The sequence below is a fragment of the Prionailurus viverrinus genome, chromosome D4 (assembly GCF_022837055.1).
Source record: "Prionailurus viverrinus isolate Anna chromosome D4, UM_Priviv_1.0, whole genome shotgun sequence".
NCBI lineage: Eukaryota > Metazoa > Chordata > Mammalia > Carnivora > Felidae > Prionailurus > Prionailurus viverrinus.
In genome coordinates this window covers 67,823,613-67,851,529 of record NC_062573.1, presented here as the reverse complement: position 1 = coordinate 67,851,529, position 27,917 = coordinate 67,823,613, and the positions used below count along the sequence as shown (strand labels likewise).

General features: G+C 39.7%; 1 protein-coding gene across 1 annotated transcript; it reads right to left on the bottom strand.

Annotated features, from left to right (window-relative positions):
* Positions 1-27,917, bottom strand: LOC125150603 (60S ribosomal protein L36a-like). Its single transcript, XM_047830714.1, has 3 exons — positions 27,913-27,917; positions 22,705-22,711; positions 1-397 (listed from the first exon to the last, which is right to left on the bottom strand). The coding sequence occupies exon 3, from the start codon at positions 376-378 to the stop codon at positions 58-60; it is 321 nt and encodes a 106-aa protein (XP_047686670.1). The 5' UTR covers positions 379-397; positions 22,705-22,711; positions 27,913-27,917; the 3' UTR covers positions 1-57.

The window sequence follows — 27,917 nt, the reverse complement described above, 5'->3', positions numbered from 1 at the left end:
TGAAGTGAACGTGACCTCAAGATTTTATTGTCTTCATAATGTAACAAAATATGAAGCTTAGAACTGGATCACTTGGCTGTTTCTCTTCTTATCTCCTCCCAGTTCAGAATGCTTGCATCTCTTAATAGCCAGCATTCTCTTAGATCTGCAGTTGGGCTCAACAGATTCAGGCCTCAGCACAATCTTCTTTGTGGTTTTAGCCTTTTTCCAGAAAATTGGCTTAGTTTGCCTACCAGAGCCACTCTGCTTCCTGTCATAATGCCGCTTTCCCTGGACATAAAGAGAATCTTTGCCTTTCTTGTACTGTGTCACTTTGTGGGGTTGGTGTTTGCCACACTTCTTGCAGAAGGTCTGGCGGGTTTTAGGAACGGTCACCATGGCTGTGAGAAGGGTATCGGCACAGAAAGCTCCCTTTCTTTCTTTCTTTCTTTCTTTCTTTCTTTCTTTCTTTCTTTCTTTCTTTCCCTCTCACATGTCTAACCATTGGTCTCCTATTCTTTTACTTTCAAGTTAACACATCACCATTGAATTACAATGCAGCAATTATTCATGATCATTCAGTGCATTTCGTTTTTCTTTAAAGCCTGTCTATGCCTGATATTACAACTTTTGATAGCGAGGCAGTTAAATGAAAAAGACAATCTTCTGTATCAAGATTTAGACTAAGGCAACTTACATTCCTAATGGTGTAAGCACTTTTGTCTGGTACTAGTAGAATGGATACATATGAGGGCTGTTAATTTAGCTCTAATGTGAGCTGCATGGGAAACGCTATAGGGGTTCTATTTAGTTTGTAGTAAACAACTTCGGAATCAATGTGTTTTCTTTACTGAAGACTTGCTTAGTGCATTGGAAAAAAATTCTATTAGTTTGCCTCATTTGGTAGTCACCACGCATCCTGACGTTTGAGCCAGTGGCCCCCATTAAGGCCGGCATGACTGTTTGTAGCGAAATGAACCAAGCCATCTGAATTCAACCTCAGTGTCATCATTCAAGCAAGCCAGACAGAGCCATGATTTAGGATTTCCCCAACATTTTATGGCAATTTGTTTCATTTGCCACAGGCCCGTAATGATGCAAATTGCCATAAAGTGGGATAATCAGGCAGTGGAAGTGTCATAAAACTGCAGGAGAAACAAATTTCCATCTTGGAACTTTGCATGCCGATGAATGTGGGGAAGAGTAAATGTGGACCTGGCTTTGCTGGTGTTATCTGGTTGCCAAGCTCTGTGCCAAGCAGAAATGATTCCATTTTGTCAATTTGTATTCATTTTGAGGCCAAAGAATGGGAGCAAAAGAGGACCTGAAAATGAAAGGAAGCCCCCGGCCAAAGTCTCTCCTCAGGTGTCTGGGCTGCGAGCCGGCAAGGGGTGATCCAGGGGAGAGGAGGCCAAATGTGTGCCATTAGCTAGATGGAGGATAAATTAAAGGGCTGTCACAGATTGGAGTGTTTTGGCCTTCTGAAATGTCATGGTACTTCTCCTGCTATGTTTTTGGGATCCCTGCCCTGCCTTGAACAGCCCTGCCTCTCTTCTGCCATGAACAGCCAGTGCCACGGTGGGAACCAACAGGCTGGAAATGGAATTGTTAGACCAAAGCTCTTCAGGCCATGCTGAGACCTGGGGCGTGGTTGAAATGAAAGAGTCCACTCTCACATATTCATTGCTTACCCTTGGAAGTGAAAATTTTGTTGTTTTTTGGTTTTTATGTTTTTAAATGCCTGAGAAACAGACTCCCTTTGTCTCTCTGCCTTTTTTATTTTCATTTGTTCTTCTCCTGGCCACATTCCTACCCTCTAGATCATTTACTTTACATGGTTCAGGTATCACGAGTCATGCCTTGAAGGATCACACAGCCTGAAATTTCCAGGTCTCACTCCACAGCTGATAATGAGATTGTTCTGTCTTTGCCCTTTGTTTGTATGTTGTCCATTTTGTTTGCTGTTTTGCAAGATTGCATTAATGGCACCGGTTTGAAAGCGCCCCAAGGACACATTCCGTAGCCTCACTCCTGCTAACTGAACTGGTTTTGACAGATATCTTAATAACATTTTAGCTCATTGCCAAGCTGCTAGGGGTAAGAGCTACATTCATTTCTCGTTTCTTCCTTTTTTAAAAAATGAAATATATCCCAGGAAGAACTTCTCTAAAGTTCTCTTCTGATTTTATTCCGTAAACTCAGTTTCTCATGGACTCCCCAGTGAACAACTCTGCTTCCTGATTTTGACACTGTTGTGTCCTCAAAGTGACACAGTAAGGAGGATGGAAAAGTGGTATCTTTCTGGCTCTCCCAATGGTGATATTTTATCTATGGCTTTCACATATCGTCATTTTCATGTTCTTATGTTTCCTATTTAATTTAGTTTGTATTCTGTGATGTTCTTTTTAACGTGTTTAGAATATGAAAGATCCTGTTTTCAAACACTGCAACTGCCTGGTCTCAGATAATCGTAGCTGATGTTGATTACAAACACTTACTGAGAATGCACCACTGTGGTATTCCTTTACCTGCATGACCTCATTTTCAAAAACAAACCCATAAGGTGTTGTCCTTTCAAAATACTGTTTCGTTTTAAGCGACAAAATGTGAACAGGATCATGTAGAGTGTTGAGTAGACTGATTTTCTTTCAAGCGCAGGGTCAGCTCTGCTGGGCTCTACTTTGTAAAGATGTCTTGCAGGGTACACGGTCACACTTGATAATTGTGCATCTAAGTACAAGGTGGAAATTGCAGTTTAGAAATTGGAAAAGGCCTGAACAGATGAAAATTACATGATTTTTGGATACTTGGAAAAATTAATTCCTTGGAAATGCATGTGGTATTGGTGAAATGACTGAACTTGATGTGGGAATAGGGTTTCTCTTGAATGATCTGGTCTGTGGTCTCCACTAAAGTTAAAGTGCAAAGAATTAACATTTGCTTCTGGTGCCTCTTTAAACTTCCTTCAAAGCCCTCTTCTTCCGTGATGTTCTTGTCTTCTAAAAGTTTCCATGACTGTCTGGGTGTCTGCTGGTTTTATTTCTCCAGGGCTTACTTCAAGTCTAGCAGGACCTCCCTCCTACTGTTCTGTTCATAAACATTTCCTTTCAAAAGATTCTTGGTTTTTTTGCCTTCAGTTTTAGGCAACAAAATGTGAACAGGAATATGTAGACTATTGAGTGGATTGACTCCCTTTCTAGCAGAGGACAAGTCCTCTTGGGTTCTTTTTTCTACAAATGGTGTCAACCAGCTTGAGCCCATTTTCCACTCTTATTTTCATCTTAATGGATAAGAAAGAATAAATAGAAGATATAAGGGGAAAGACAATGGCAAGGAATATTTTCTTGGGGAGGCTAGTGGTCAGGGATAGCAAAGCATAGCAGTGTGTGTTTTGGTACGTGTTTATCATTGCAACCTCCACCAATTTTCATGGGATAAATAGTCCCAAAGGAGCCTTTTCCAGGCTGTCCACATGATGTTACTGAATGTAGAGTGGGAAGAGATGCTCAGACTTCCTAGAACATGCCAATTCTAGCATGCCCCTTTGCACCAGCTGGCCAAGCAAGAACTCCAGTTGAGGACTGGGAGTGAAGTTGACAGTGGCTGGCAAGGTCCTTTGGACAGGGCCAAATGGTAGGGCCTATGGTATTTGTTCTGGAAGAACATAACTTGAAGGGCCTATGGTATTTGTTCTGGAAGAACATAACTTTATTCAAATCACAAAGCCTTTAAAAATGATATAGTTAGTGAAAATTGTCAAAACCTCTAAGAACAACTTAGGACTAAGTGGTTGAATTTCTATAAAGAGTCTTGACTATTTTAGGGGATAAGATTAATTTTATAAATGTTATGGATTCTTGAGCAGGTGATTTTTGTATTTTTGATTTAATAAAAGGTTATTTATTCATGGAAAAAAAAATAAGGCAGCAAGAAAATACCAAGTCTGTAACAGAGGCACAGCTTGCAGTGGATATTGTTATGTTAATAAATGAAATAAATACGGAGCTGTGCTGCAGCCCAATGCCAATTCCCCCCCCCCCCATTTCTATCAAATAGAATGAACTTTATATCTAAAAGGGCTGAACAAATGTTTGTGAGAGGGCATTGGTGTCTAGATTAGTTGCAACTTGGGGTGCCTGGGTGGCTCAGTCGGTTAAGCGTCAGACTTCGGCTCAGGTCATGGTCTCACGGTTTGTGAGTTCGAGCCCCGTGTCGGCTCTGTGCTGACAGCTCAGAGCCTGGAGCCTGCTTCGGATTCTGTGTCTCCCTCTCTCTCTGCCCCTCCCCTGCTCATGCTCTGTCTCTCTGTCAAAAATAAATAAACATTAAAAAAATAAAAATAAATATATTAGTTGCAACTTGCTTTTTGTCCCAGTATATATTAAGGCCAAGATAAGTACACTCAAGTCACTTATGTGGCTGGCACAAAATATTCATTAACAGTGGAAGAGTTAGGGACGCCTGGGTAGCTCAGTCAGTTGAGTGTCTGACTCTTGATTTCAGCACAATCCTAGGATTGTGGGGTTAAGCCTCACGTCGGGTTCTACACTGAGTGTGGAGCCTGCTTAAGATTTTCTCTCTCTCTCTGCCTCTACCCCCAAGTCAAGTTAGAAACGGAATTAAAAGAAAAAAAAACAATGAGAATTTCAAAAGATCTAGATCTGGAATGATGGGGTGAATCTAATAAGACCACACTTACTAGGTGAAAATGTTAAGCCTCTACTGACCCAAAGGTCAGTAGTCGAACAGCCCAAATATGAGTGATTTCAGGTAATTGTAAACTTGATATAAATCCCCACCTTCTGTATTACGTAGATGCTGCAAATAAAATATAACACAAGGGCACACACTTTACTTGGAGAACATTGTACTATCTGGAGGAAGGGAGATTATTATTTCACTGTACTTTTCATCTATTCGTTTATCTCATTCACCATACTCACCCATTCATTCACTCATTCATTGACTCAATTAATAATTTGAGGATCTACAAAACCAGATAAGTGATGGATACAGAGTCATAAGATAGGCACTGCAATGCCCACATGGAGCTTATATATGGTCAGTTATTGTTCAGACTATGTATAAAGTACAATGGTTGGTCTTGGATATGACACTAAGGGGGTTGATAAGAAAGTAAAATCTTCCCACAGGCTGGTAGTAAGATCAGTCTGGAATACATTGTCAGTCATGGTAAGGAAGGGCTGAAGTAACCAGAGGAGAGAAGAGTTTAAGACCATGCCCCGGCTTTCTACAAATATCTGAATAATCATCAAAGAGCTCATGTGTTCCATATGGGAAGGGAAAAAGAAATGAGTAGTTATATCTGGATGAGTTGGGAGAGGAAGAGGGAAGGTTTAGCCAAATATGTAATTCTTAATCTGAGACTTGAAGGATGAATGGGGCATCATCATCATCATCATCATCATCATCATCATCAGAAAGGGCATTTCCTCAAGTGGAAGGAGCACTGTGTGCAAGTGCTCAAAGCCACACAATGGGAAGATCTTTGGTAGCTGCATGTGTTTTTGCGTGTTTGTAGTACAGAGAATAGGAGTTGGAGGGGAGAGTTGAAGGGGCGTGGCCAAAGATGAATGTGGAGAGAAAGTCTTGGGTCAGATCCAGGAAGTCTTTTATGCCAGGGAGTTTAAATTCTATTTGAAGTCACTAGGGGAGGTGGGGGTGGGTGGGAATCAAAGAATTCTAGGCAGGGGAGTGACATACTTAGATTTATGTTTCAGAAAGATCACACTGGTGGCAGTGTGGAGGAAGGATTTGGGGGAGGGTAAGTTTCCTGACTCAAAGGGAAGGAGGAGTTTCTGACATAAATGACCCTAGGACTGTATTTTTAGGTTGAGTTTATCTCAGAGAGTCTGAAATGCATTGTCTTTGTAGCTGTGGTTCTTTTACACTGAGCTGGGTTGAGGGTCAAAAAAAGGTGTCTTTTCTTTCTGTACTCAGAACGCAGAGTATATAGTTTTCTCTTGGTGTGTCTGGTTCATCTTATCTCCTTCCTTCCTGCCTGCCTCCCTCCCTCCCTCCTTCCCTCCCTCAAAGATGTATTGAATATCTCATAGGTGACAGCCCTGTTCTTGGTCATGGAGACATAGCAGATATACAGATAAGTTCTTGAGGGTTGGGAAGGGGGAGGAATAGAGACAAACAATAAACAAGAAAACACATGAAAGGTAATTTCAGGTGGTTTTAAGTGCTGTGAAGTTACAACAGAGTAACTTGATTGGCAGTAGCTTGGGTAGGGATAGGTTTGTCAGGTGGGTTAGTCCAAGCAGTCTTTCTTAGGAAGTGATACTTGAATTGAGACCTGAATGAGGATGAGGCAGTCATCTTTAGATCAAAGGGAGGCTCTCCAAAGAGGAATAACCCACAGGATCAGAATTATGTTGTCATATTCAAGGAAATTTTCGTGCTATATGGAATGAAGACAGTCAATGAGGGGGAGGGTAGTACTAGACAAGGTCAGAAAGGGAGGTAAAAGGCAAGCAAAATACAGTCATAGGATTCATAGGCCTTGGTATATAAGGTTGGGGTTCCATCTCATCTGTATTGTAAAGAAATCACTCTGGCTGCTTCTAGTGGGAGGTGGATTGGAGTGAGGCAGGAAAAATAGCAGAGAAACCAAATGAAAGTTATTGTAGATGTCCAGGTGAAAAAAAATATGGCCTCTACTATGGTGGTGGCAATGGTGATGGAGAAAAGTTGGTGGGTTCTGGGGATCAAGCCAAGAGAACTCACTGATGGATTAGATATGGGGAGTGAGACACAAGAGAAATCAGGAATGAGCCCTTGATCTTGTGCTTCGCCAATGTTCCAGTTTTGGGGAGATAGGAGAGGCTGAGGGAGGAAAATAATTGGATGGGAAAACCAAAAGTTCTCTTTTTTCTGTGTCAGCTTTGATATCCTTGTCAGGCTTTAAGTAAAGATGTTAAGGAGATGGTTAGATACCTGAGATTGAAACTTAGTGAGGTGAGGTCAAAGCTGGAGATAGGAATTCAAGGGTTACTGGTATTAAATTCATGATGGTATGATTAGCAGCTCACAAGGTGTTCACTTGGTCAAGTGATGGTGGTCTATCCTAACTCACTACACCAGCACACTTAATATTTGGTAGATACTTAATAACTGTTTACTTATTGCCCTGAACTATACTAGACTGTTCCAGAGTAATAAAGATAAGTACATTGGGGCGCCTGTGTGGTTCATTTGGTTGAGCATCCAACCTTGGATTTTGGCTCAGGTCATGATCTCACAGTTGTTGAACTGAGCTCCACTTGAGGCTCAGAGCTGAGCATGGAGTCTGCTTGGGATTCTCTCTCTCTCTCCCTCTGCCCCTCCCCCACTAGTGTGTGCACGCACGCTCCCTCAAAAAAAAAAAAATAGAAATAAAAGATAAGTGCATTATTTACAAGTATTTTGGCTGCTTCCTACCAAAAATGTATCTTTGTCTTTATGGTTAAAGTCTGGGAGGACATACAGAAGACTCTTCTCCATTTTGTGTTTGTTGAACGTGTCCTCTTGGGCACGTGGAAAGAAGTTTACAAGAGTGTTTCTTCTCCATCTCCTCCCTTCTGTATTTAGAACTCATTGGCTTCTAGTCTTATTGGATAATTTTAATGATATTTCAAACTGAAATTTTAAGCCATATAAAATTGCTCTTTATAACAAAATATCCTCAGTATTCACATCTAAATCTACATCACAATGGGAGTTAGTATCCCCAGAACTGCAGTCACTTGGACTTGGATCCTGATATTAGTGTTCTTTTCCTTCTGACTGTTCTAGAATTTTTTATTTCTGCCCTAATAAAATACTACCTACAGTTTAAAATACTGCTTAACATTTGTGCAGTAATCTGAATGTAAGCTTTCATTCTTAAAAATAAGATCACAACTAGTTTAAGGCATGAGAAATGAATATTTTCTTTGAACAGCAATTCAAGTCATCTATTAATTACTAGAAAGATTCTGGGTGCCAACTTTTACTGATTTTTCTTATTGTTGGCACTCTCTGTAAAGACAGACTGATGATATACTCTTGGTTCTCTTTCCTCTTTTATTTTCAAATCTTTATTCCATTTCACGAATGCTTTTGAAATCCAAGTAATTGAAGAGCTTGACAAGATTTGGAAGGGACGAGAGTCTGGTCGTGATGATACAGCTGGTCCCAGGGGAAGGTGAAAACACTACTCTTAGTTGTCTTAACATTTATTTCTATTATGGAGCCTTTCTCATGGCTCTGCAGACCAAATTCCAGCCGAGGTTTGTACTGAAGACAGCATGATATAGACTCTCACGGATGGGGCTGAGAAATATTCTTTAAAAATGCATTCTGTTCATTTCCCGGGAAAGATATGAAGGCATATTTTCAAATTACCTAATCATTAATGTTTGGATGAAAGTTACTGATTCTGTAAAGTTTTATAATAACAATCTAGGTTTTATTTTAAATTAATGTCACAGGTACATTAGATAAAAATGTTCAGTTCATTTGTTTATATGTTAATTATATCTATTTCACGACATGTAATACACACTTTTTACATCATGTATAATGCATTTTAATTTATTCACTGTGTTGCAATTGAGTTATCTCTACGGATTTCCTAATTTATGTTATAAAAAACCTTTGCAAAAAGATAAATTCTTTGTTCCTACTGATCTTTAAAACAGATTTATGGCTTTCAAATAATAGCCTCAGAAGTTAAAATTTTAATATCATTTTAATGTATTCTCTAAACACTACTTCAACATTAAATCTTGCTTTTAACTCTTGTATTATCCTATTTTTCATTATACTTTACCAGCATGAGCATCCGATAGGTCCTTATTCTCTCTTTAGAGGATTATATATTAAAGTTGGAAGACCTTCAAAGTTCATTTCATAAATGGGACGATTGAGGCTGAAGAGAGCTTCTCTCTGTATCCACATAGTCCTATCATACTGATCTCATCCTTATAGAGAGTGACATTTTCAGCATCACCTTCCTTAGAAGTAATAGACAAAATCCAAAGAAACTGGTTGAGTTTGCAAACATATATTCAACCCCCAAATTCCCATGAAATGAGCATTCACCCAAAATGAGTAATAAATTACCTAATGGGACATGACCCAGTAAAGGGAAAGCTGAGAATGTGACCAACTGAATTTTGGGATATAAGCTGTGGCGTCCTTGACTAATGCATCTGCCTTTCTTGTGTCAACTAAAATTCCCACTGTTCGTTTCTAGTAGTGTGGCCTTCACAAAGAGGGCATGGCCAGAAAATTTGTTTAAATACAGAACGTAGCCCAGGAAATGGGAAGAAAGGGTGGTTTCAATAATGTGGCTCAGAGAGTGTGACAGATTTTATGAGTTCTGAGCATTGGGGAAAATTTTTTTCTCATTCGCAGACTTCACTACTCCTCAAATTAAAAAGCCAAGAGCAGTTTGGAAAGAGACTCATAGTAGTGGAAGAAAGAGTGGGTGGCAGATCAGGAGAGGTGTCTCAGTAGCAATGTTTTGCAGAGTGAACATCTACGTTTCCCGCATGTACACAGGTCTGTGCACTGTGTAGCAGAACCATGGATGGCTCCAGTGGTAGAAATGTACTTGTTGGAGCCTCGGTCTTTAAAGTCTTTGAGAAATGGCAGAATGCCAGATGGAGATTTTTTTTTTTCCACTGGTATTCAAATCTTTGATGTAGGAAAATGACATTACAATGGAGATCGCTTAGGGGAAGACAGGTGGACAGGTGTATCTCACCTGCCACTTGCAGTTACGGTTTTAGTGCTTAGAAGGAGCATATCTCATAAATAGCCCCTCATTATCGTAAGGTCTTGTCAGACGCGTTTCTTTCTGATGATGACATGTGTCACACTGGTTCTAGGAAGAAGTATGATGCAGAAGATAATTTGTTATTGAAGACCCAGCTGTCTATTAAATCTTTTTTCCTTCTGCCTCAAGTTTGCTTCCCAAACCTGTTCTCAGCAAAGGAATTGTACCCTCACAGCAGCTTACAGTGTCAAAATCAGACAATGGCTACAACGGTTAGCCTTCTTAGGATATTTGCATTTTATCAGAAATTGAAATCTTGAACCAAGGAAATGAATGCCTGAGGTGCAATTTTCAAGCAGTTAATGAGCTAACTAATAAGGATTTTTTTTTAGTAGCAAGAGGACTTTCTTGTTACCTTAAAATTATGCCAATTAAGAAATAAAACCAAACAAATGAAATAATCCATGAGCATTTGATGGGTAAAATTTATATTCGTTTTTATTTTAATTTCAAACATTTCAACAGTATTTCCACTTCCAGAAATTATATCTATGTGAGCTTCAGAAATATAAAAATGTAATTATTGTGCTATAAATGTGCATTTCTTGAGTTTTTGTTAAATTGAGATATAACTGATGTATTAGCTTCAGGTCTACAACATGATTCAATATTTGTATATATTATGAAATAGTAACCACACCCAATAAGTCCAGCTAACATTTGTCATTTTCTTGTGATAAGAACTTTTAAGACCTACTTAGCAACTTACAGTATTTTTAAAGTTTAATTGAAATGATCTTTGTACTTCCTCTACCTGATCCTGGATTTGAATACATGTTGTATAATTTGAAATATCTTTGGAACTCTAGACTCAGGACGAGAGGATCAGTGGGTAAATTAATTAAACCTTGGTCTAATGCTCTCACTGACGTGATGTGTATGTTTTGGAAGTCTTATATAGACTTGATGTGTATGTTTTGGAAGTTATATATATAAATATATAAAACAGTATATTTTGTGAGGATATCCCAACTAGGTGATAGCCTTGAGAGGGAAGAAACAGATTATAGTTACAGGGGTTCATCAGTGAGCCAGGACTAAGTAGAGAAGAAGCATTGGTGGATGTGATCAATGATAAAGAAGAGAGAGAACTTGAACTCTAATCGGCAGAAGTTTCAAGTGTGGTTCTCTCATTTATTGGCTGTGACAGTTTGTGTAATAAGTTTATCCTCTCTGAAGATTAGTCTTTTCAGAATATGTAGTATATGTAGGTGAAATAACATACTGCATAAATTGGGAATCATGGTCTAATGTAAGCAGCACATCAAGTTCAGTATCTAAGATGACAAAGAAATGAAATAGGAAAGAGAGAACTTCAGAATTCAGATTTTCAGGCTTGAATTAGGATGATTTTTATTGCTTTCGAATTGTGACCATAGATTAAGGTTTTTTTCTTTGAATTGGAAGCCAAATGTATTATGAGTAAAGCAGCAATGATAATACCTGCCAGATACAGTTACATCTCCTAACACGGAGACCAACACCAGATACACCTTAGGAGCCTGCCCTAATTCCCTAAGGTACTGTCACCTCCCAGACCTTCAGTTATATGGCCAAGGACTCTGCTTGGATCCGTGCTGCTCAGCTTACTGGAGCTGACGAGTTGTCACTGAGCAGCCAGATATGCTCCATATTTTTGACTTTTTTTTTTTGCTACTTCAGGACTCCACTGAGACCCCCATAAGAATGCATGGGATGTGGAATGATGCCACCCAGAAACATGGGGCGGTTTATTCTTTATGGCACATATTTTCATCAGTGTGCATCAGGGGATGGGGAGAACATGGAAGATAAACCCTCACCAACTCCACCACCATGTCTGAGTTTATCCACATAGCCTATCTGAAGAAATCCCATAGGGCTGAACTAAACTCACCTGGAGAGATGTATGGTTGATTCCTGGCCCATCATGATGCCATGACCAGTGTAATAATGCAATAGCTTGCCTCCCTTTTCATCCTTCTCTATCTTTTTAAACTTTTCCCTCATTTTCCCTACGCTAGAACTGCACCTCTCGAAAGTATCAGCAAAAAATTCTTAAGATTCTTTTGCCTAGAGAAGCCAGACTAAGATGATGCTTAGCACTTAGAAGTTGTTCATTAAATATCAATTTTCCTTTCTTCCTTTTTAAAAAATATTAAAAAAATTTTTTTAAAGTCAGCTCTTTGCCCACCTTGGGGCTTGAACTCACAATCCTCACATCAAGAGTTTCATGCTCTACTGAATGAACCATCCAGGAACCCCTGCCTCCTTTCTTCCATTTCTACTAATTTTATTTGACTTTGCTCAGTTTAAGGCTGAACTTTGACTTTGGTGTCTTAGTTGCCTCCATTCCTTGTCTTATCTTCCTGAACTCATATTCTATCTCAGGTACTGATTTTTCATGTTTGTTTTTCATTTGAGCCTGAAAAGCAATCTATCCCTTTGATGTTTGGTTTCTAGAAATCTTGATTTGGTCTAAACAGACCCTGATAGAATGCTCCTATGTAGGCTCTTAGCTTAGAACTCTCCATGTGCAGGGAGTTCATGATTCATTTTACTTGTATGAGATTTATTGATTCCTGAACTTTGCTAGGACAGTCATTTCGATTTGCGAACAGCATATACATCTGTATTTAGACTTTAGTGAGTCTTCCTATGGTTTTTTAATGATAGAGTCATTGTTCTAGAGAATAGAAGAATTTGGGGTCATGCAAACTCTAGATTATTTTCATGTGAGAAGGTGTGTCAATCTGAGGAATGAGAGGGTTTCCTGCAGATTAGAATTCTATCTCCTATGGTTAGAGACTTACGGAAACCCCTTTTTAGTAGATCTCATGCTTAGCTCTCAGTAGATAAAGGTAGATTTTGGATATCCAACCTCAGACCCATCTTGGGAAGCATAGATACTTCCTGTTTCCAGACCCGGTAGGTGACCAGAGTGCCTTTTCATCTCTGTTAGATCTGTGAGGACTGGGATAGTTCGTGCAGACTTCATGGAGGAGTTGAGGCTTGGATGTCACCATGAAGACTGTTGATTTTCTGTAAGCCCATGTTTCTGGGTTTTCTCACAGCATACACTGCTTTGTTTCTTCATCCCAACCAGTCAAAAATCCTAATGGTTAAAGATCCATTTCAAATATCACTTTCTCTATGTAACTCTTCCTCATTTTCCTGTCTGAAAGTAATTGCAACCTCCTTTGGGTTTCCACATGCTCTGTTTATGTCTCTTTTTAGAAAAAAAATTTTTTTCCTTAACATCCATTTATTTTTGACAGAGAGACAGAGACAGAGCGTGAGTGGGGGAGGGGCAGAGGGATAGGGAGACACAGAATCTGGAACGGGCTCCAGGCTCTGAACTGTCAGCATGGAGTCTGACACGGGGCTCAAACTCACAGACAGATCATGACTTGAGCTGAAGTCGGACGCTCAACCGACTGAGCCACCCAGGCGCCCCTGTTTATGTCTGTTTATATACAGTCTTGTGTTATTGGCACACTTGTTTTTTTGTACATGAACAACTCCTTGAGGGCAGAGGTGGAATCTTATGTATCTTTGTATCATGTCTTAGCACAGCATTTAGCACATAAGGTATTTCAAAATATCTGTTGTATTGAGTTTTCTCTGTCCTTCATCTCAGACATCTTGAATATTTAGTTTGTGCCAAGAACTATGTTAAACATTATGTAATTCAAATCAATTCTCCTAACTTGGACCCAGCAAAGATCACTAAGAGAATGTCTTCTGAATTATAGTCCTTAGAAGAGACCAATATTCAGAACTGGGAGTTTTACAAAGAGCGTTTCAGTTGGGGATCACTGATTGGTTTGAACAGATCTACATGACTCTTTTCCCCTCAAGATCACTTTCCCCCTTTGGCCTTTGAGTCTTTCTCTGCCGCTGTCTTTGAATTTTCTCTGATTTAAAATCCTCCCAGCTTTCTCCCACTTTCCAAATGACTTAGGCTTTAACCCCGTTAAGTGTTGTAATTTGTGGGAATTTAAGGTGGCTACAGACATGCGGTGTTCTGCTCTGTTTCCCATTTTCTTTTCTGTGGAGGGAATACTCCTTCTGAGAATTGTTTTTGAACAGTTATTAGTTGGTAGGTAAAATGATGCTGTTCAAATTCAGTATGAAAGGCCACCCAGTTTTTAGAGTAAAACTTTCTGTAGAGATGGAAGTATTCTACATCTGTCTTGTCCAATACGGTTGCCGCTAGCTACTTGTGGCTAATTGAGCCCTTGCAGTATGGCTTGTGTGGCTGAGAAACTGAGTTGTAAGTTTTATTTGATTTTAATTAAAATGTAAATAGCCCTGTGTGGTTAGAAGCTGCTGTACTGGTCATTGTAGGTATAGACCAATGACAGTTATTGTCTCACATTTTTCTATGAATACGTAAAAATGCCCTTGGATAAGTACTTTTGGATAAATACTACCAGTATTTTGGTACTTTTGGATAAGTACTTTGGATAAATACTACCTGTATTACATTATCTCCCCTTTTGCAGATTCACCATGCGCACAAATGTGATAAAGGCTCTAAGAAATCTTCCTTCAAAAACAAAATCTGTTTATATTAGTTTAACCCAGAATTGTCTGCTCTCAGGTGACCGTGGAATCCACTCTCCCCCTCCTCCAGCAGTAATTTTTTTTTTTTAACGTTTATTTATTTTTGAGACAGAGAGAGACAGAGCATGAACAGGGGAGGGGCAGAGAGAGAGGGAGACACAGAATCTGAAACAGGCTCCAGGCTCTGAGCGGTCAGCACAGAGCCCGACGCGGGGCTCGAACTCACGGATCGCGAGATCATGACCTGAGCCGAAGTCGGACGCTTAACCGACCAAGCCACCCAGGCGCCCCCAGCAGTAATTCTTATAAACAACTTGTGGCCTCATTCTGCAGAACTCTTGGAAAAAGTCTCCTTCAGACCATTTTTCCTATCAAAAGCTTGTGTTATGTGTTTAGCCAGGCTTGTTCCCTCTTCTATTTTGTGGAAACAAAAGGGTGACTTAAGTAAGCATAACGGGTAGCTTTCTCTAACCTTTACACAATCTGTTCTGAGGAGATGGGGCGTTTATATTTGCCCCATAGGCACGAAGCCATGGAGACTCTGAAATGACGCTTTATGGAGGGACGGTATGTTTTCTAGATATAGCTGTGGCTGAGCCTGGCTCACATTTAGTCCTTGGAACCATGATACGTCCCCAGTTTGACCTAAGCCACAGGTAGGCCTCCTTTTTGTGAGCCTTAGAGAGACAATCATCTGTCCCCCACTGGAGTCGCTGTTGTCATGGGTTTATCCCACCAACAATAATACAGGAAGGAGTATGATAACGTTCAGTTGTCTTTTCCTCTTACTCGTAATAGACCAGCTAGTGATGCTTCAGATGAAATTGGTCTGAAGGCTGAGAGCAGGTCCATTATTGGGAGCATTTGCTTTAAATTATGAAATTCAGGAAGGCTTGTGGCAGAGAGGCGGCCAGTTCTGCCGCAAAAGGCGCTCGCTTGTCTGTTTCTTGCATTCTGTTAAATATTTCTTATTTCCTCAGAATACACCACAAGGACCATTTGACTGTCCCCTCTGGCTTCTGCATCTTGCTTCCAGCATGAACAGACAGGTAATAACCGTTCAGCAGGGCCATTACCTCTTCTAAAGACTATTATCAAAATGGTCATTATACATAATGGAGATTATTACAGGCAGCCTGAGAGATTTTTTAGATACATCTCTCCAGTAATAGGTGGCCTTTTTTAGCCTTATATATCTGTGGGGATAATACCAGGGCACAGAATACATGACAAATGATGATTTTTAGCAAAACTCTGTCAGCTTTTAATGCATTAATTGGATTGTGGATTTAAATTGTATTTATGCAGAAACTCTTAAATTTTACTCTTGGCAAATACACGGCATGGCAGGAATATTTCAAGAATAGACGTTAAAATACATAGAATGTATCGTCCATGTTTATACTATGCAATCACATATGCAAGGATACTGGCAGTAATGAATCCTTTGAGAACAAAGTCTTTTATAATGAAGTGGCTGGTCTGTAGTCAGCCAATCAATAAGTATTTATAGACCTTGGGCTTCCTGCCAGGCCCTGGAAATATGGCAGTTAGAATACACAGAGGGAAGCTTAGACACTTAGAGTCTAGAAGTCTGTTTTTTTTTTTTAAGTCAAATCTCAACACTTTAGTCCCATGAAGATAAAACCTCCTTATATATCTTCCTTTTGTCCCCAACTATGCGAAGGTTAATAGGTCCTGTTCCAGGTAAAATGAGAATTTTGCTGTGTGATACACAGTTGGTTGCTTACCAAATGGCCTTTCTCCCTTAGAGCAATGACTTTATTATTGTTTGGTTGGTAAGGTACAGCCAGTCAAGTATAATAAGATGTTAATATGGGCTTCTTGGCATTTCAGGAATGACTCATGACCCAAGAACAAAAAAAAAGTAGTTGCCTAGTAATAGGTCATTCCAAAGAGCGATGGTGGTGGTATTGGGTCGCTGATGCCTGATTTGCAAAAGAGGTATCAAAAAACCCAGTTTTGTAAACCCTCACCCAGCATCCTTTTTGGAGTGTAAACAGTTGGAGGTTAAAGTGAGCAGGGAGAGTAATTTTTGGAAAAAGTTGTTGGAGAGCTGTGGCATTTTGCTTTCTCACAGTGGGACTTACCCCTCACTTGATAAGTGAGAGGGTTTTGAAAACAGCACAGAGATCTTGTCATTGGTACTCATGGGGTTGATAGAGCAGAAGGAACTAGTACTTGACCTTTCCTGAGAAAGGCCAGGGACTTTGGTTAGCAAGTTACTTTCATAGCCAGGCAAGGAAAGGTGGCTTCGTGGAATGTGTGGTACTAACAGATTTTATGGTGCCAGTGATAAATGAGTGTTTTGTCTGGGCCAGATTGGGTCATTGAGGAGAAAGAGCTGAGCTGTTCTGGAAGGAACCTACTGAGTCCCCTTTTTCCAAGAGGGTCATCTGGAGGGGCACTAGAACTCTTCTTAGAGCTGATGAGGGACAGTTGTTATGGCCTGATGCAGGAGACATTGCATTTATGGGTACCTCAAAGATGTCCCAGCTTTAGGAATTTCTTTTGCAGCACATTTTACTCATCTGCTCTGTATCTTACGGTTGAAATCGTCCTGTTTGATACATTGGTAAAATAATATCCTGCCAGTTTCCTCTCTCTGGGCCTGCCTTGCTGAAGATGTTAGTCCCTACTTTGGATGTCCTGTAGGGTTGGCTGCACTCCCAAACCTCCAGTAAAGAGAGAGGAATCTACAGTTGATCATTATTTTTTGCCCACATGGTTGTTTTTTTTTTGTTTACCACCCCCCCACCCCCGTCTCTCACCTCCCACATACTCTGTGACAATAGCAAGATTTTCCTTCTGTTAACCTGTGTGTAACCACCCTAAATCACTTTCAATCAGCATAGTTGACTCCATCTTTGATTCCAAAGTTAAGCACCTGTCTCCAAACTGGCCAGTTGGCATAGTCACATGTGTTTAACACAGTGATTCGTTCTGAGATGTGATCTAAGGTGATCTGAGGAATTTTGCTGGGACTATTTACAAGAGGTATTTTCTTTTTACTAGGATTGCTAAGCAGGTAAGATGTAAAGGAGGGGTACTGATGGTTTACTTGCTTCTTGTAAGCTTACCTCAGCAGAAAGCATAGCCAAGAGTCGGCCAGAAAGATTTGTGGTGACCCCATTTGAGCATCTGTATCCAAACATGTCTGAAATTATAACCATTCTACTTATAAGAAAAGAGTAAATTGCACCCCCCCAACCATTTTGTATTGGATTTTGTCATTTAGAACAAATAAAGATCTAACTGAGGAGTATTTATATTATGGTTAAGCTGCTCCGATCAGGGGTTAAAAAAATTATTTCCTTACCTACTTTCTAAGAAGGGAAAGTTTTAAACGTATGGAATGAGAAAGAGTAGCAAATTGATTTCCGTATGTTCTCCACCCAGATTTTAACAATTAACTCTATCTTTGCTGTATATTTTAGACATTATGACATATTATTCTCGATATTTCAACACATCTAAAAATAAAGAATTCTCCTGTATAAACACGATACCATTATCCCACTTAAGAAAATTGCCTGTAATTTGCTTTATTCTACTATTCAGTCCATGTTTAAACTTCACTCTTTTTTTCCTAGTGTGTCTTTTATAGATGATTTTAACAGAATGAGTTTCCAATGAAGGTTCACACATTGATTTTGATTATTAAATCTCCTTAGAACTGTTTCCCATCATGTTATTGTTTCATGACATAGACCTTATAAGGAGTCCAGGCCAGTAGTACGAAGAAATGCCCTTCATTTTGAATTTGTCGGATTGTTTCCATATGATCTCATTTAAGTCACGAAATGCTAGTAAGTTGGAAGGTGTAACTGTACCCTGTGAACTACTAGTAAATCAGATGTTATGTCTAGAAGCTTGATTATGTCCAAGTTAGTGTTTTATTTATTTTTTTTTTAAGAACACTTTGAGATAAATAACAAGTGTTGGAAAGCAGGGAACTCTTGTGTACTGGTGATGGGAATGTAAATTGGTGCAGCCACTATGGAGAACAGGATGGGAGTTTCTCAAAAAATTAGAAATAGAAAACCATATGATCCATCAATCTGACTTCTAGGAATTTACCCAAAGGAAATGAAATCACTATCTCAAAAATATATCTGTACCCCCGTGTTCATCACAACACTATTTACAGTAGCAAAGATGAAGAAACGACTCAAGTGTCCATTGACAGAGGAATGGATAAGGAAACTGTGATGTATATTAGGGAAATGTTATTCAGCCGAAAAAGAAAAAAGAGGAGAATTCTTGCCATTTGTAACCATAGGTATGGATCTTGAGGGCATTGTGCTAAGTGAAATAAGTCAGAAAAAGAAAAATATTGTATGATAACACTTATCTTTGGAATCTTAAAAAACTAAACTCACAGAGAGCACATTGGTGTTTTCCAGAGGAGGTAGGGGGCAAAATAGGTGAAGGTGGTCAAAGGTAAAAACTTGTAGTTAAAAGATAAATAAGTCTTGGGGATGTTATGTGCAGCATGGTGACAATACGTAACAATACTGTGTTGTGTATGGAAGTTTCTAAGGGAGTAGATTTTAAAAGTTCTCATCACAGGGTAAGTTCTCACCCAGATGGGTGGCTCAGTTGGTTAAGCATCCAGTTCTTGACTTAGGCTCAGGTCATGAGCTCACGGTTTGTGGGTTCGAGCCATGTGTTGGGCTCTGCACTGACATTATGGAGCCTGCTTAGGATTCTCTCTCTGCCTCTCTCTGCCCCTCCACTCTTTTATTTCAAAATAAATAAATTTCAAAATAAATAAATAAATCTTTAAAAACAAAGTTCTCATCACAAGAAAAAATAAAGTACATGTGGTGATGGATGTTAACTTATTGCAATCATTTTGCGATATATACATATACCAAATCATTATGTTGTACGCCCAGAACGAATAAATGTTATATGTCAATTATATCTTAATTAAAAAACTTCCCTGAAATTTCATAGGGATGTGATATTATATGTGATATCGTAACATGTTGTTCCCATTGCTCACATAGGTCAGGTTGCTTAAAATTAGGGATGCTGAGCTTGACTGTTTTGCTTGAGATGGTGATTCCTATCTCATTATATAGGTACATTTTTTTCGTATCCTTTATCCTTAATAAGTAATCTGTGTTGTTGTGAGGTCATACTTTAGCATCATGAAAATCCTAAAATACTTCCACATTTGTTTTCCTTTTTCTGTAAAGAAGAGTTTTGCTTTCTTCTCTCCCTACCTCCATTTGAAATTTTTCCTCCCCTCTCCTTTTTTCTTTTTCTCTTTCTCTCTCCTTGCTCTCTTTCCTTCCTTCTTTCCTTGCTGTTTTCTTCTTTCCTTCTCTCTCTTGTGTTCCTTTCCCCACTTTAGAGTTGGTATGGTGTTGACGGATTTGTTTGGTTTTGTTTTTATAAGAATGTCTTTATTTTTATCTCTTTGAAGGATATCTTCAATGGGTTTTGAGTTCCAGGCAGGCAGTTCTTTCTCTCAACTTTGAACATGCTATTCCGTTATCTTCTGACTTGTAGCGTTTCCGTTGAGAGGTCAGCTGACAGTCTTACCGTTGCTTCTTTGAATGTAAAGTACCTTTTATTTTTGACTACTTTTAAGATCCTTTTGTTTCCTTTATGTTTAAATTGTTTTACTATCATGCACATAAGTCTAGTTTTTCTTGTATTCTATGGCATGACAAGAATTATAGATGTCTCTACTGAGAATTATTGAAATCTCACTACATCACTCTTTTAACTCCTCTAGCTTTACCAGTTTACTTATTTTGCTACCGATTTATGTATTATTGTCACTTTCTTTTTTTTCAACGTTTTTTTATTTATTTTTGGGACAGAGAGAGACAGAGCATGAACGGGGGAGGAGCAGAGAGAGAGGGAGACACAGAATCGGAAACAGGCTCCAGGCTCTGAGCCATCAGCCCAGAGCCCGACGCGGGGCTCGAACCCACGGACCGCGAGATCGTGACCTGGCTGAAGTCGGACGCTTAACCGACTGCGCCACCCAGGCGCCCCAGTCACTTTCTAATTGAAAAACAATACAAGCCCACAGAAGAATCTTAAAGTTATATATTATAATATTGTAGAGACCATCTTGTAATAGTAGGTTGCAGCTAGTCCTCAAGAACAAACTAGAGCAAGGAACTTAAATCGTAGGTAAGAATTTCTTACCATCTTTTTTTTTCCCCATACAGCTGTTAGTTTTTATATTCCTTTTAATACTTCTTTTGTTCCCCTTTTACTGCAGACTTGAATCTATCTATGCATACGTAGCAGAAAAAAAGTGCTTAGAGTTTCTAAGTTTATGCCTTCTCCAATCAAGAAACCAAACAAACCATGTCTATAATGTACACCTAATTCCTTCCCTGAGAAGAATTTCATTGCCCCAGTGGCAAGAAGGGCAAAGCAGATCCATCCAATTGGCCCAAGCCAGGCTGGGTATTTTTAAGGTCATGGCTTCTGAGAGGCCAATGTTGTAATCATATGTATTGAGGGGGAGAATTTGGATAGACAAGTCAGTAAGTGTTGGCTACATCTTCCCATTGTCTGTGGAAGCCGGTCCCTATGTTGCTTTACTTTGTAGAAGACGAGCTTTCCAGAATGTAAAAATGTCTTGTATGTAGACCAGCTAGGAGTCATCTTAAATATTATCAGATTTTAGAAACTTAAGATACTTTTTGCCAGCTGTAGGGTCCTGATATCCATAAAACAATCTTTTGGAAAGCTAACCTTAAGCTGTACTTCCCCCTACTCAAGCTCTTGCCCTAGGCCGTATCATTCTCTTTCAACATTTTTGTTTTTTAAACTATGCTCTGCTCTTCCCTAGGTGCAAGATCTCTGTGTGTATGTTTGATGAGTACTGTCACATTTTACAGTGTTTTATGTGATGTTAAATAACTTTTATACCATCTTCCTTTTATCTGATATTGCAGAAAGCAGCCCTCTGGTTCTTTAGTTGTTTTGCTTTTGGAGTAACTGGAAAAAAAGCATATCACAGGAATGAATCTTCTTTATTAAGAAAGGAATAATCCTCCATAGATTTGATATCTCAGAGCAATGTATTTAGCATCATTTATATGAAAATGAAGTATATGCTTAAAGCCCAACAACTGCTTAGATGTTCTTAAAGTAAAAAGTTTTAATTTACTTCAGGATCTGAAAATATCAGCATAGACCTCATTTAAAAATATGTTTGACCTTTTTTTTCTTTTGCTTCTTGTGCTTTTACTGTATACCCTTAATGTATGTGTATATGTATACATGTGCACACACCACATTTTAGTAATTCTGACGTCTAAAGGAAAACCCTTTCCCTCACATTTAAGGGAATATGCAGTTTTGTTCTCAGATAAGAAGCCAACAATAGTAACAACATTAACAATAGCACTGAATGATTCTTTGAAAAGATTTTCCTGTTCCTTATTCCTAACACTGAGAAAGTCCTTAGGAAGCCATCGTCAGTTTTTGCTAAGAGAAATACCTAAATTTTTGAGACCAGGCTTTAAACAATCTTGTGAGCTCATCACATTTCAAGAACATTGGTATGCAGGGGATACAGTTGTTATAATTGGAAAAGAGGATCGTCACAGTTCAGCTTTGTCTATGGATTGTGATATAGTTAACAGTATCCAGGAGAAGCTATGTTACTGAACAGCCAGGTGATAACAAACTATTCCCTAAAGAGTCTGTTCTGGTATATGATTTTCAGTTATAATAATGTGTGCTGGCATGTTCTGATGAACTTGGTGAGGCATGTTCAAGTGGACCAGTCTTGTTGGCTTCCTAACAGCTCCTCAGAGTTGCTGAGGGGCTGGCCTGGTTTTGTTTTCCAGGCTCCCTGAGTACTACTCATCAAGGCAGCATTCACCAAGCATTATGAATGGTACGTTGCTCCTCTGAGCAGGTTAGAAAACAAGATGCCTGGATCCATATGTACATGCCCTTCCGTATGTACTTCTGCTCTGCTAGCCTTCAAGCCCATTACAACATAGGGCATAGGTGGTGGGTATGGCCTCATTTCAGAGGAGAGCTGCTGGTGACATGACATACTCTAGTCTGTATGCATTCTGTTTCAGTGTAATCCTTTAAGAGGATTAGGTTTTTTTGGTGTGTTTTTCATTAAGCACTTTGTAACATAGGTCCCTCATCAAAGAGAACATAGCGGATGTGTAAGTTTTCTAGAATTGCCTTGGCACGTTCTACTAATTTGGTAGCTTTAGATACCAGAAATGTATTCTTTCACAGTTTTGGAGCTAGAAGTCCAAAATCAAGGTGTCAGCAGGTTTTCTCCTTTTGGAGTCTCTGAGAAAGAACATGTTCCATGTCTGTCTCCTACCTACTGGTGTTGGCTGGTAATTCTTGACATCCCTTGGCTTGTAGCTGCATCACTCCAATCTCTGCCTCTATCATCCCATGACTTTTCTATATATCTCTCTGTCTGTGTGTCTCTCTTCTTCTAAAGACATCAGTGATTGAGTTTATTGCCCATCTTAATCTAGTATGTCCTCAACATACCTTACTTATATCTGCAAAGACTCTATTTCCAAATAAGGTCAACATTCACAGGTACTGGGGGTTAGGACTTGAACATACCTTTTTGGGGGGCACAGTTTAACCCATTATAGTTGTTTCTTCTGTGCAACCCTGTTTAACTCACATGACTTCTTTTGTCCCCCATTTCATTACTAAAATCTAAGTTCTGCTTTGTCAGGGCTTTCTTTAGTATAATTGATCATTGACTAGAACTTTTAAAAATGTTATCACCAATTAACAAGAACCATCATGCTTAATAAGACCCAACAATACTAATTCCAAAATATACACAAGGTAGCTAGAGTAGGGAAAAACCATCTAAGACCATGCTTAATGGGTAACATTGATACTTCCATTGGACAATGTTCTCAGCCATTTAATATATTGAAACTTAATTCAAGAAACAAGTCTTTGATCCCTGCTGAAGGCAAACAATGGTATTAACATCTGGGGATAATTAAACAGATAAGATGTGCATTTGATTTCAACCTCTATTGGTGATACTGAACAATAAGTGACTGATTATTTTTGAATTATTTAAAAATAGATGTATAATATCATGACCCAGATTCATGGAACCATTTTCTAATCCAGTCCCTCTAAGAAAAAATTATCTTGGTGGCCACTCTGATCATATAGTTAAGGTTCTGAGACATCTCTGTTCTAAGCTTAGTTTGGAAACATTCAGTGTGGAGCAGAGTTTTCACTTCTTTCTTTCGCAGGTATCTGGGTCTGTGTGTCATGTTTCAGAATTACCTTCCTCCATCACTTTGATAATTCCTTTCATTTTAGTTGGGACGCCAGAATCTCAGCCCAGTGTGTTTTGAATTCCCATAGAAAAATGCTAGTCTGATAGAGAGGAGAGAGCCCTTCTGTCCCTCACATCCATGTGTACTTGACTTTTAGCTTCTCTGCTCAGCGCTTTTATATACTTTTTTTTTAGCGATATGGCTAGTGTCTTATCACTAAACCTGACTGATCAGTCTCTTACTGTGGGAATAAAGTGTGTGTGTGTGTGTGTGTGTGTGTGTGTGTGTGTGTGTGTGTGTGTCTGTCTGTCTGTCTGTCTGTCATTGGGGTGGAGGGAGATTGGAATCCCTTACTTTAAAATCCACATTATTGACCACATAGTATTTCATTCATGAATAGGCATGGTTTAAATGATCATTATCATATCGATGGGCCCAAATACTGTTTTCAATTTTCCCCATTTGAAAACTTCTTTTTACTCTCATACGTTGTAATAAGATTCATTCATTCCAGGTGATTTTTGACCTTCATATAGTTATCTTTGCTGTTCCTTCTCCCTAGAATTCTCTTTCTTCTGTTCTTCATATGGCTGTTATGGCTGTCATGAGAATGAGTTTCCCATGTCTTCTACCTGTAGTGTGACTGACTGAAGGCCCCTTGATGGTTGTTGTGCTTAGAAATCTATCAATGACTTTGCATCAAGGACTTACCTCCCAGGGCTGCTCGCCTGGGTGCAGTGGTTGAGTGTTGTGAAGAGTGCGTGTTGTGAGGATGTTTGGGGAGCCTTATTCCTAGGAGACATGGGGCTTTTATGTCTGGTGACTTTGACCCCAGAAGTCCATGTCTGCTTTGCCAAATCTTTGTTATATTGCACAGCAGCCCAGGACTCTTCAAACAACTTTCTCTCCCTCGTTCCTTTACATGGGGTCAGACTTGCGTGATGGCCTAATGACAATGTCAGGCTTCGACTTCTCCCTCCTTCCAACAGAGGAATTTTCTCAGATAAAATCTTTACACCTTTGATCCCCATCTTGAAATCTGCTTCTTAGGGGACTGGACTAATGCCGCTGACTCTGTGTTCCTTACTGTTTGGTCAGATGTCCATTTGTACATGGCCTTCACTACTGTAGTCGCTTTCCTGGTTAATATTTAGCACACCAGCCCACTGTTTTATTTCCTTTATAGCAGTGGTTATGATGCCTAAATGCTTGTTTGTTTATTTGGTTACTAATTACCTATTTCCTCTATTGGAATGTAGTTCTCCCTCGGGCAGGGACATGATCAGCCCCAGCATTTATCTGTATTCCTGGCACATCATCTATGCTTAACAGATACTGTTGAATTAATGGATGGATTCTGATAGATTTCTAACAAGGGGTTGAGAGTTTTGAGGAAGAAATGTATTAGTGGTAATTAGGGAAGCTGGCATGTTTTGGAAGAGGGCAGGACTAAACTAGATACTATTAGGCAGTTGAAAACACTATATGGATCCTGGTCTCATGAGGGTAATGAGGTAAAAGAGATGATACATTGACTTATGTCCCTAATTCTCTGGGATAGCTCCATTTCTGTCCTGTTAACCATCTAAAGGAACTCACCCTTGTCAGGGTATGTGTTCTGAAAAATGACAGCCAAAGTGACGAAGAAGGGTGTCAGTATAGTGTCAAAGGCAAGCTTTGGCGCTTCAGTCTGGCCCACCTGTTTTCCCTCCCTCATGATGTGGGGCAAAGGGTTGGACCTTCCTTTGCTTTAGTGACCAGGGCAGACCCCGAATTAGGGTCGGGGGCAAGAAAAGCTGTACATTCTCTTCAGTGACTGTTTTAGTGGTGGTAGTATGTGTTATGTTCAAAATTCTCTAGCCTAATTTTAGCCAGAGGACTATTTCCGTCATTGAGAATTTTCCTTCTCATTTTGAACAGTAACCCTCTATCCAACAAGAGAATTTGGCATTTTGGCCTAAGACAAGGTAGAATTTAGATGTGAGGGTGGTGACTAATTAGTCCTGGAATCAAATTCTCCTGTCTGGCCATATCGGAGAATATAGGACAATTGGCAGAAAAATAAAAAACGACTCCTGAATGCTCAGAAGTTGTGCCGGTCTTGAGGAAAGTTGACCTAACCTTAATGGAAAATTTTCTTCTTGTTGGGATCTGAGGCTCAGATTTGTGGCTCTCAGGATAGGTGAATTTGTGTGCTGTGAATAACCAATAATGGATTCCATTTTTGTCTCAGATTCTTCCAGACTGATATTATTCTCTTCAGGCAGATTCTTAAAGGTAATAAGCCTATTAGCTACCCTATCTTTTGGGCAAAAATTTCCACTTTAATGTGTATTGCACGCATGTATTCATGCACATGTGGGTACCAATGCACACAAATTATTACATCTGCTCCTGTTTGATATATCTATTTAACTCAAGCCTGTAAAATGTAATGAAAATGCAACCAAGATCCATATATATATGGAGAAATATATATTAAGACCAAGATACACAAGCCAGAGAAAGACCCGGACCCAGAGGGAGAATCGTGCTATTAGCTGAGCAATGCAATCAGAGAGAAAGTATCCCTTTGCATGGGGTCCAGATTAGAATGGTCAAAGCTTCAGAGAAGGCGGCATTAGCCTGCCTTGACATTAAGGGTAGAGACAGAAGGAAAGGAGCCCCGCCAGGTATTTGTGAAGTAAAAGTTCCCCTTTCTTTTAAAACACAATAGCTTGTGTAATTTTGTCACATGCATCTGTTGCTCTCCCCTCTTAACTCTGTGCGGAAGTGCTCACCCGAGCATTCACGGGAGCAGTTCTCCCTCCCACCCCTGACACCTGCCACGGAAAATGCTGCATTATTCATCGGGGAGCTAATGGCAGGTGATGAGATCTTTTCACGCTACATCCCTCTCAGTAGGTGTTTATCACTCTGTTCACCAGCAGCCCTGCTATTACTGAGGGGCCAGAAGAACCCTACACACTTGCTTGCAAGGTAATGGGAAACGTGCTCAGCTTTCTGGGCTCACAAGTGCAGATGAAGGTTATCACCAGGGCAGCTGCGAAGCCCAGGGCGGGAGGAAGGTGGTCACTCTAAGCGAACAGCTTAATTTTGGAAATCCATACAAATCATGTCAGAGCCATGATAATCCATCTTCTTTAGCTCCCAGCCTTTCAGCAGTGACTGCGCTGTAATAATTCCCCCCGATTCACCTGTGATCTCTATAAATAACCGGAGTGAGGGAGGAAAGGAGGGGAGGAAAGAGATGAGTTTAGCTTAGTGTCTGATGAGCATGCCAGCGAGGAATTTATCTCTGTCTAGTAAGCAAGCTGCGGTCTTCTCCGAGAGTGGGCGGGGTGTGGCAACGCACAGGAAGCTGGCAGGGGGACAGTCCTGCGACCCCAGCTCAGTGCTCTAGTGTCATTTGAAACCAGCTTGACAAGAGAGGTAGTGGTTCTACTGATTTATCTGAAAGCTGTGACAAAAAAATTATGGAGCAATACCATGTCAGCATGTGGGAGGACTAAAGGAGGGGAGGCTATTTTATCCTGGTCCTTAATTCCGTGGGGAGCACATGTTATCAGAGATTCCTTTGCCACACCACATTTGCCATTGTAACCGTCAAGTGATTCTAGCTTTTTTATTCGCTTTTTTTCTGGTGGAGTTTTTGTTGTTGTTGTTGTTAGGGATAGCAGGACTTGGGGGTTACTGTTTTGGGTTACAGGAATGTTAAGTGAAAGAATCTAGGTAGGAAAAGTCACTAGGGTCAAGACAGCCTGGTAGGGAGGCAGTCAAATTTTTATTTGCCCTGCTCATGGTAGCTGATTTCACAGTTCTTGCTGATGGGTGCTGCTTCTCAATCCAGGATCTCCCATTGGTTTCTCTCTTTCGCCTCATAGGCAGTGTGGTGTAGTGCAGGACAGAGGGTTTTGGATTTAAAGTGGGAAAGATGTGGGTTTTAATCAGCTCTTTAGTAGCTGTGGGAATTTAAACTCTTTGAGCCTTTTATTACTTGTATAATGGATATATAATTACAAGTCTAGGTTTACTTTGAAAACTAAATAATAACCATTTAATAAGTCCTTAGCAATGATTAACTCCTTCCATTCTTTTGAACTTAAGGTGAATTTATTGTTCCTTTCACGTGGCCAAAGAAAATTTCTTTAGATAAGATGACAAGTCTTCTTCCATGAGGGAAGCAAGTTCAGACACTCTAATAAATGTTTCAGATTGGCCCTTGGTCAGTGGGTTAATGGTTAAGTAAACTGATA

Excerpts from the sequence above, each read along its gene's own strand:
- LOC125150603 (XM_047830714.1), bottom strand. The coding sequence starts at position 378 with ATGGTGACCGTTCCTAAAACCCGCCAGACCTTCTGCAAGAAGTGTGGC.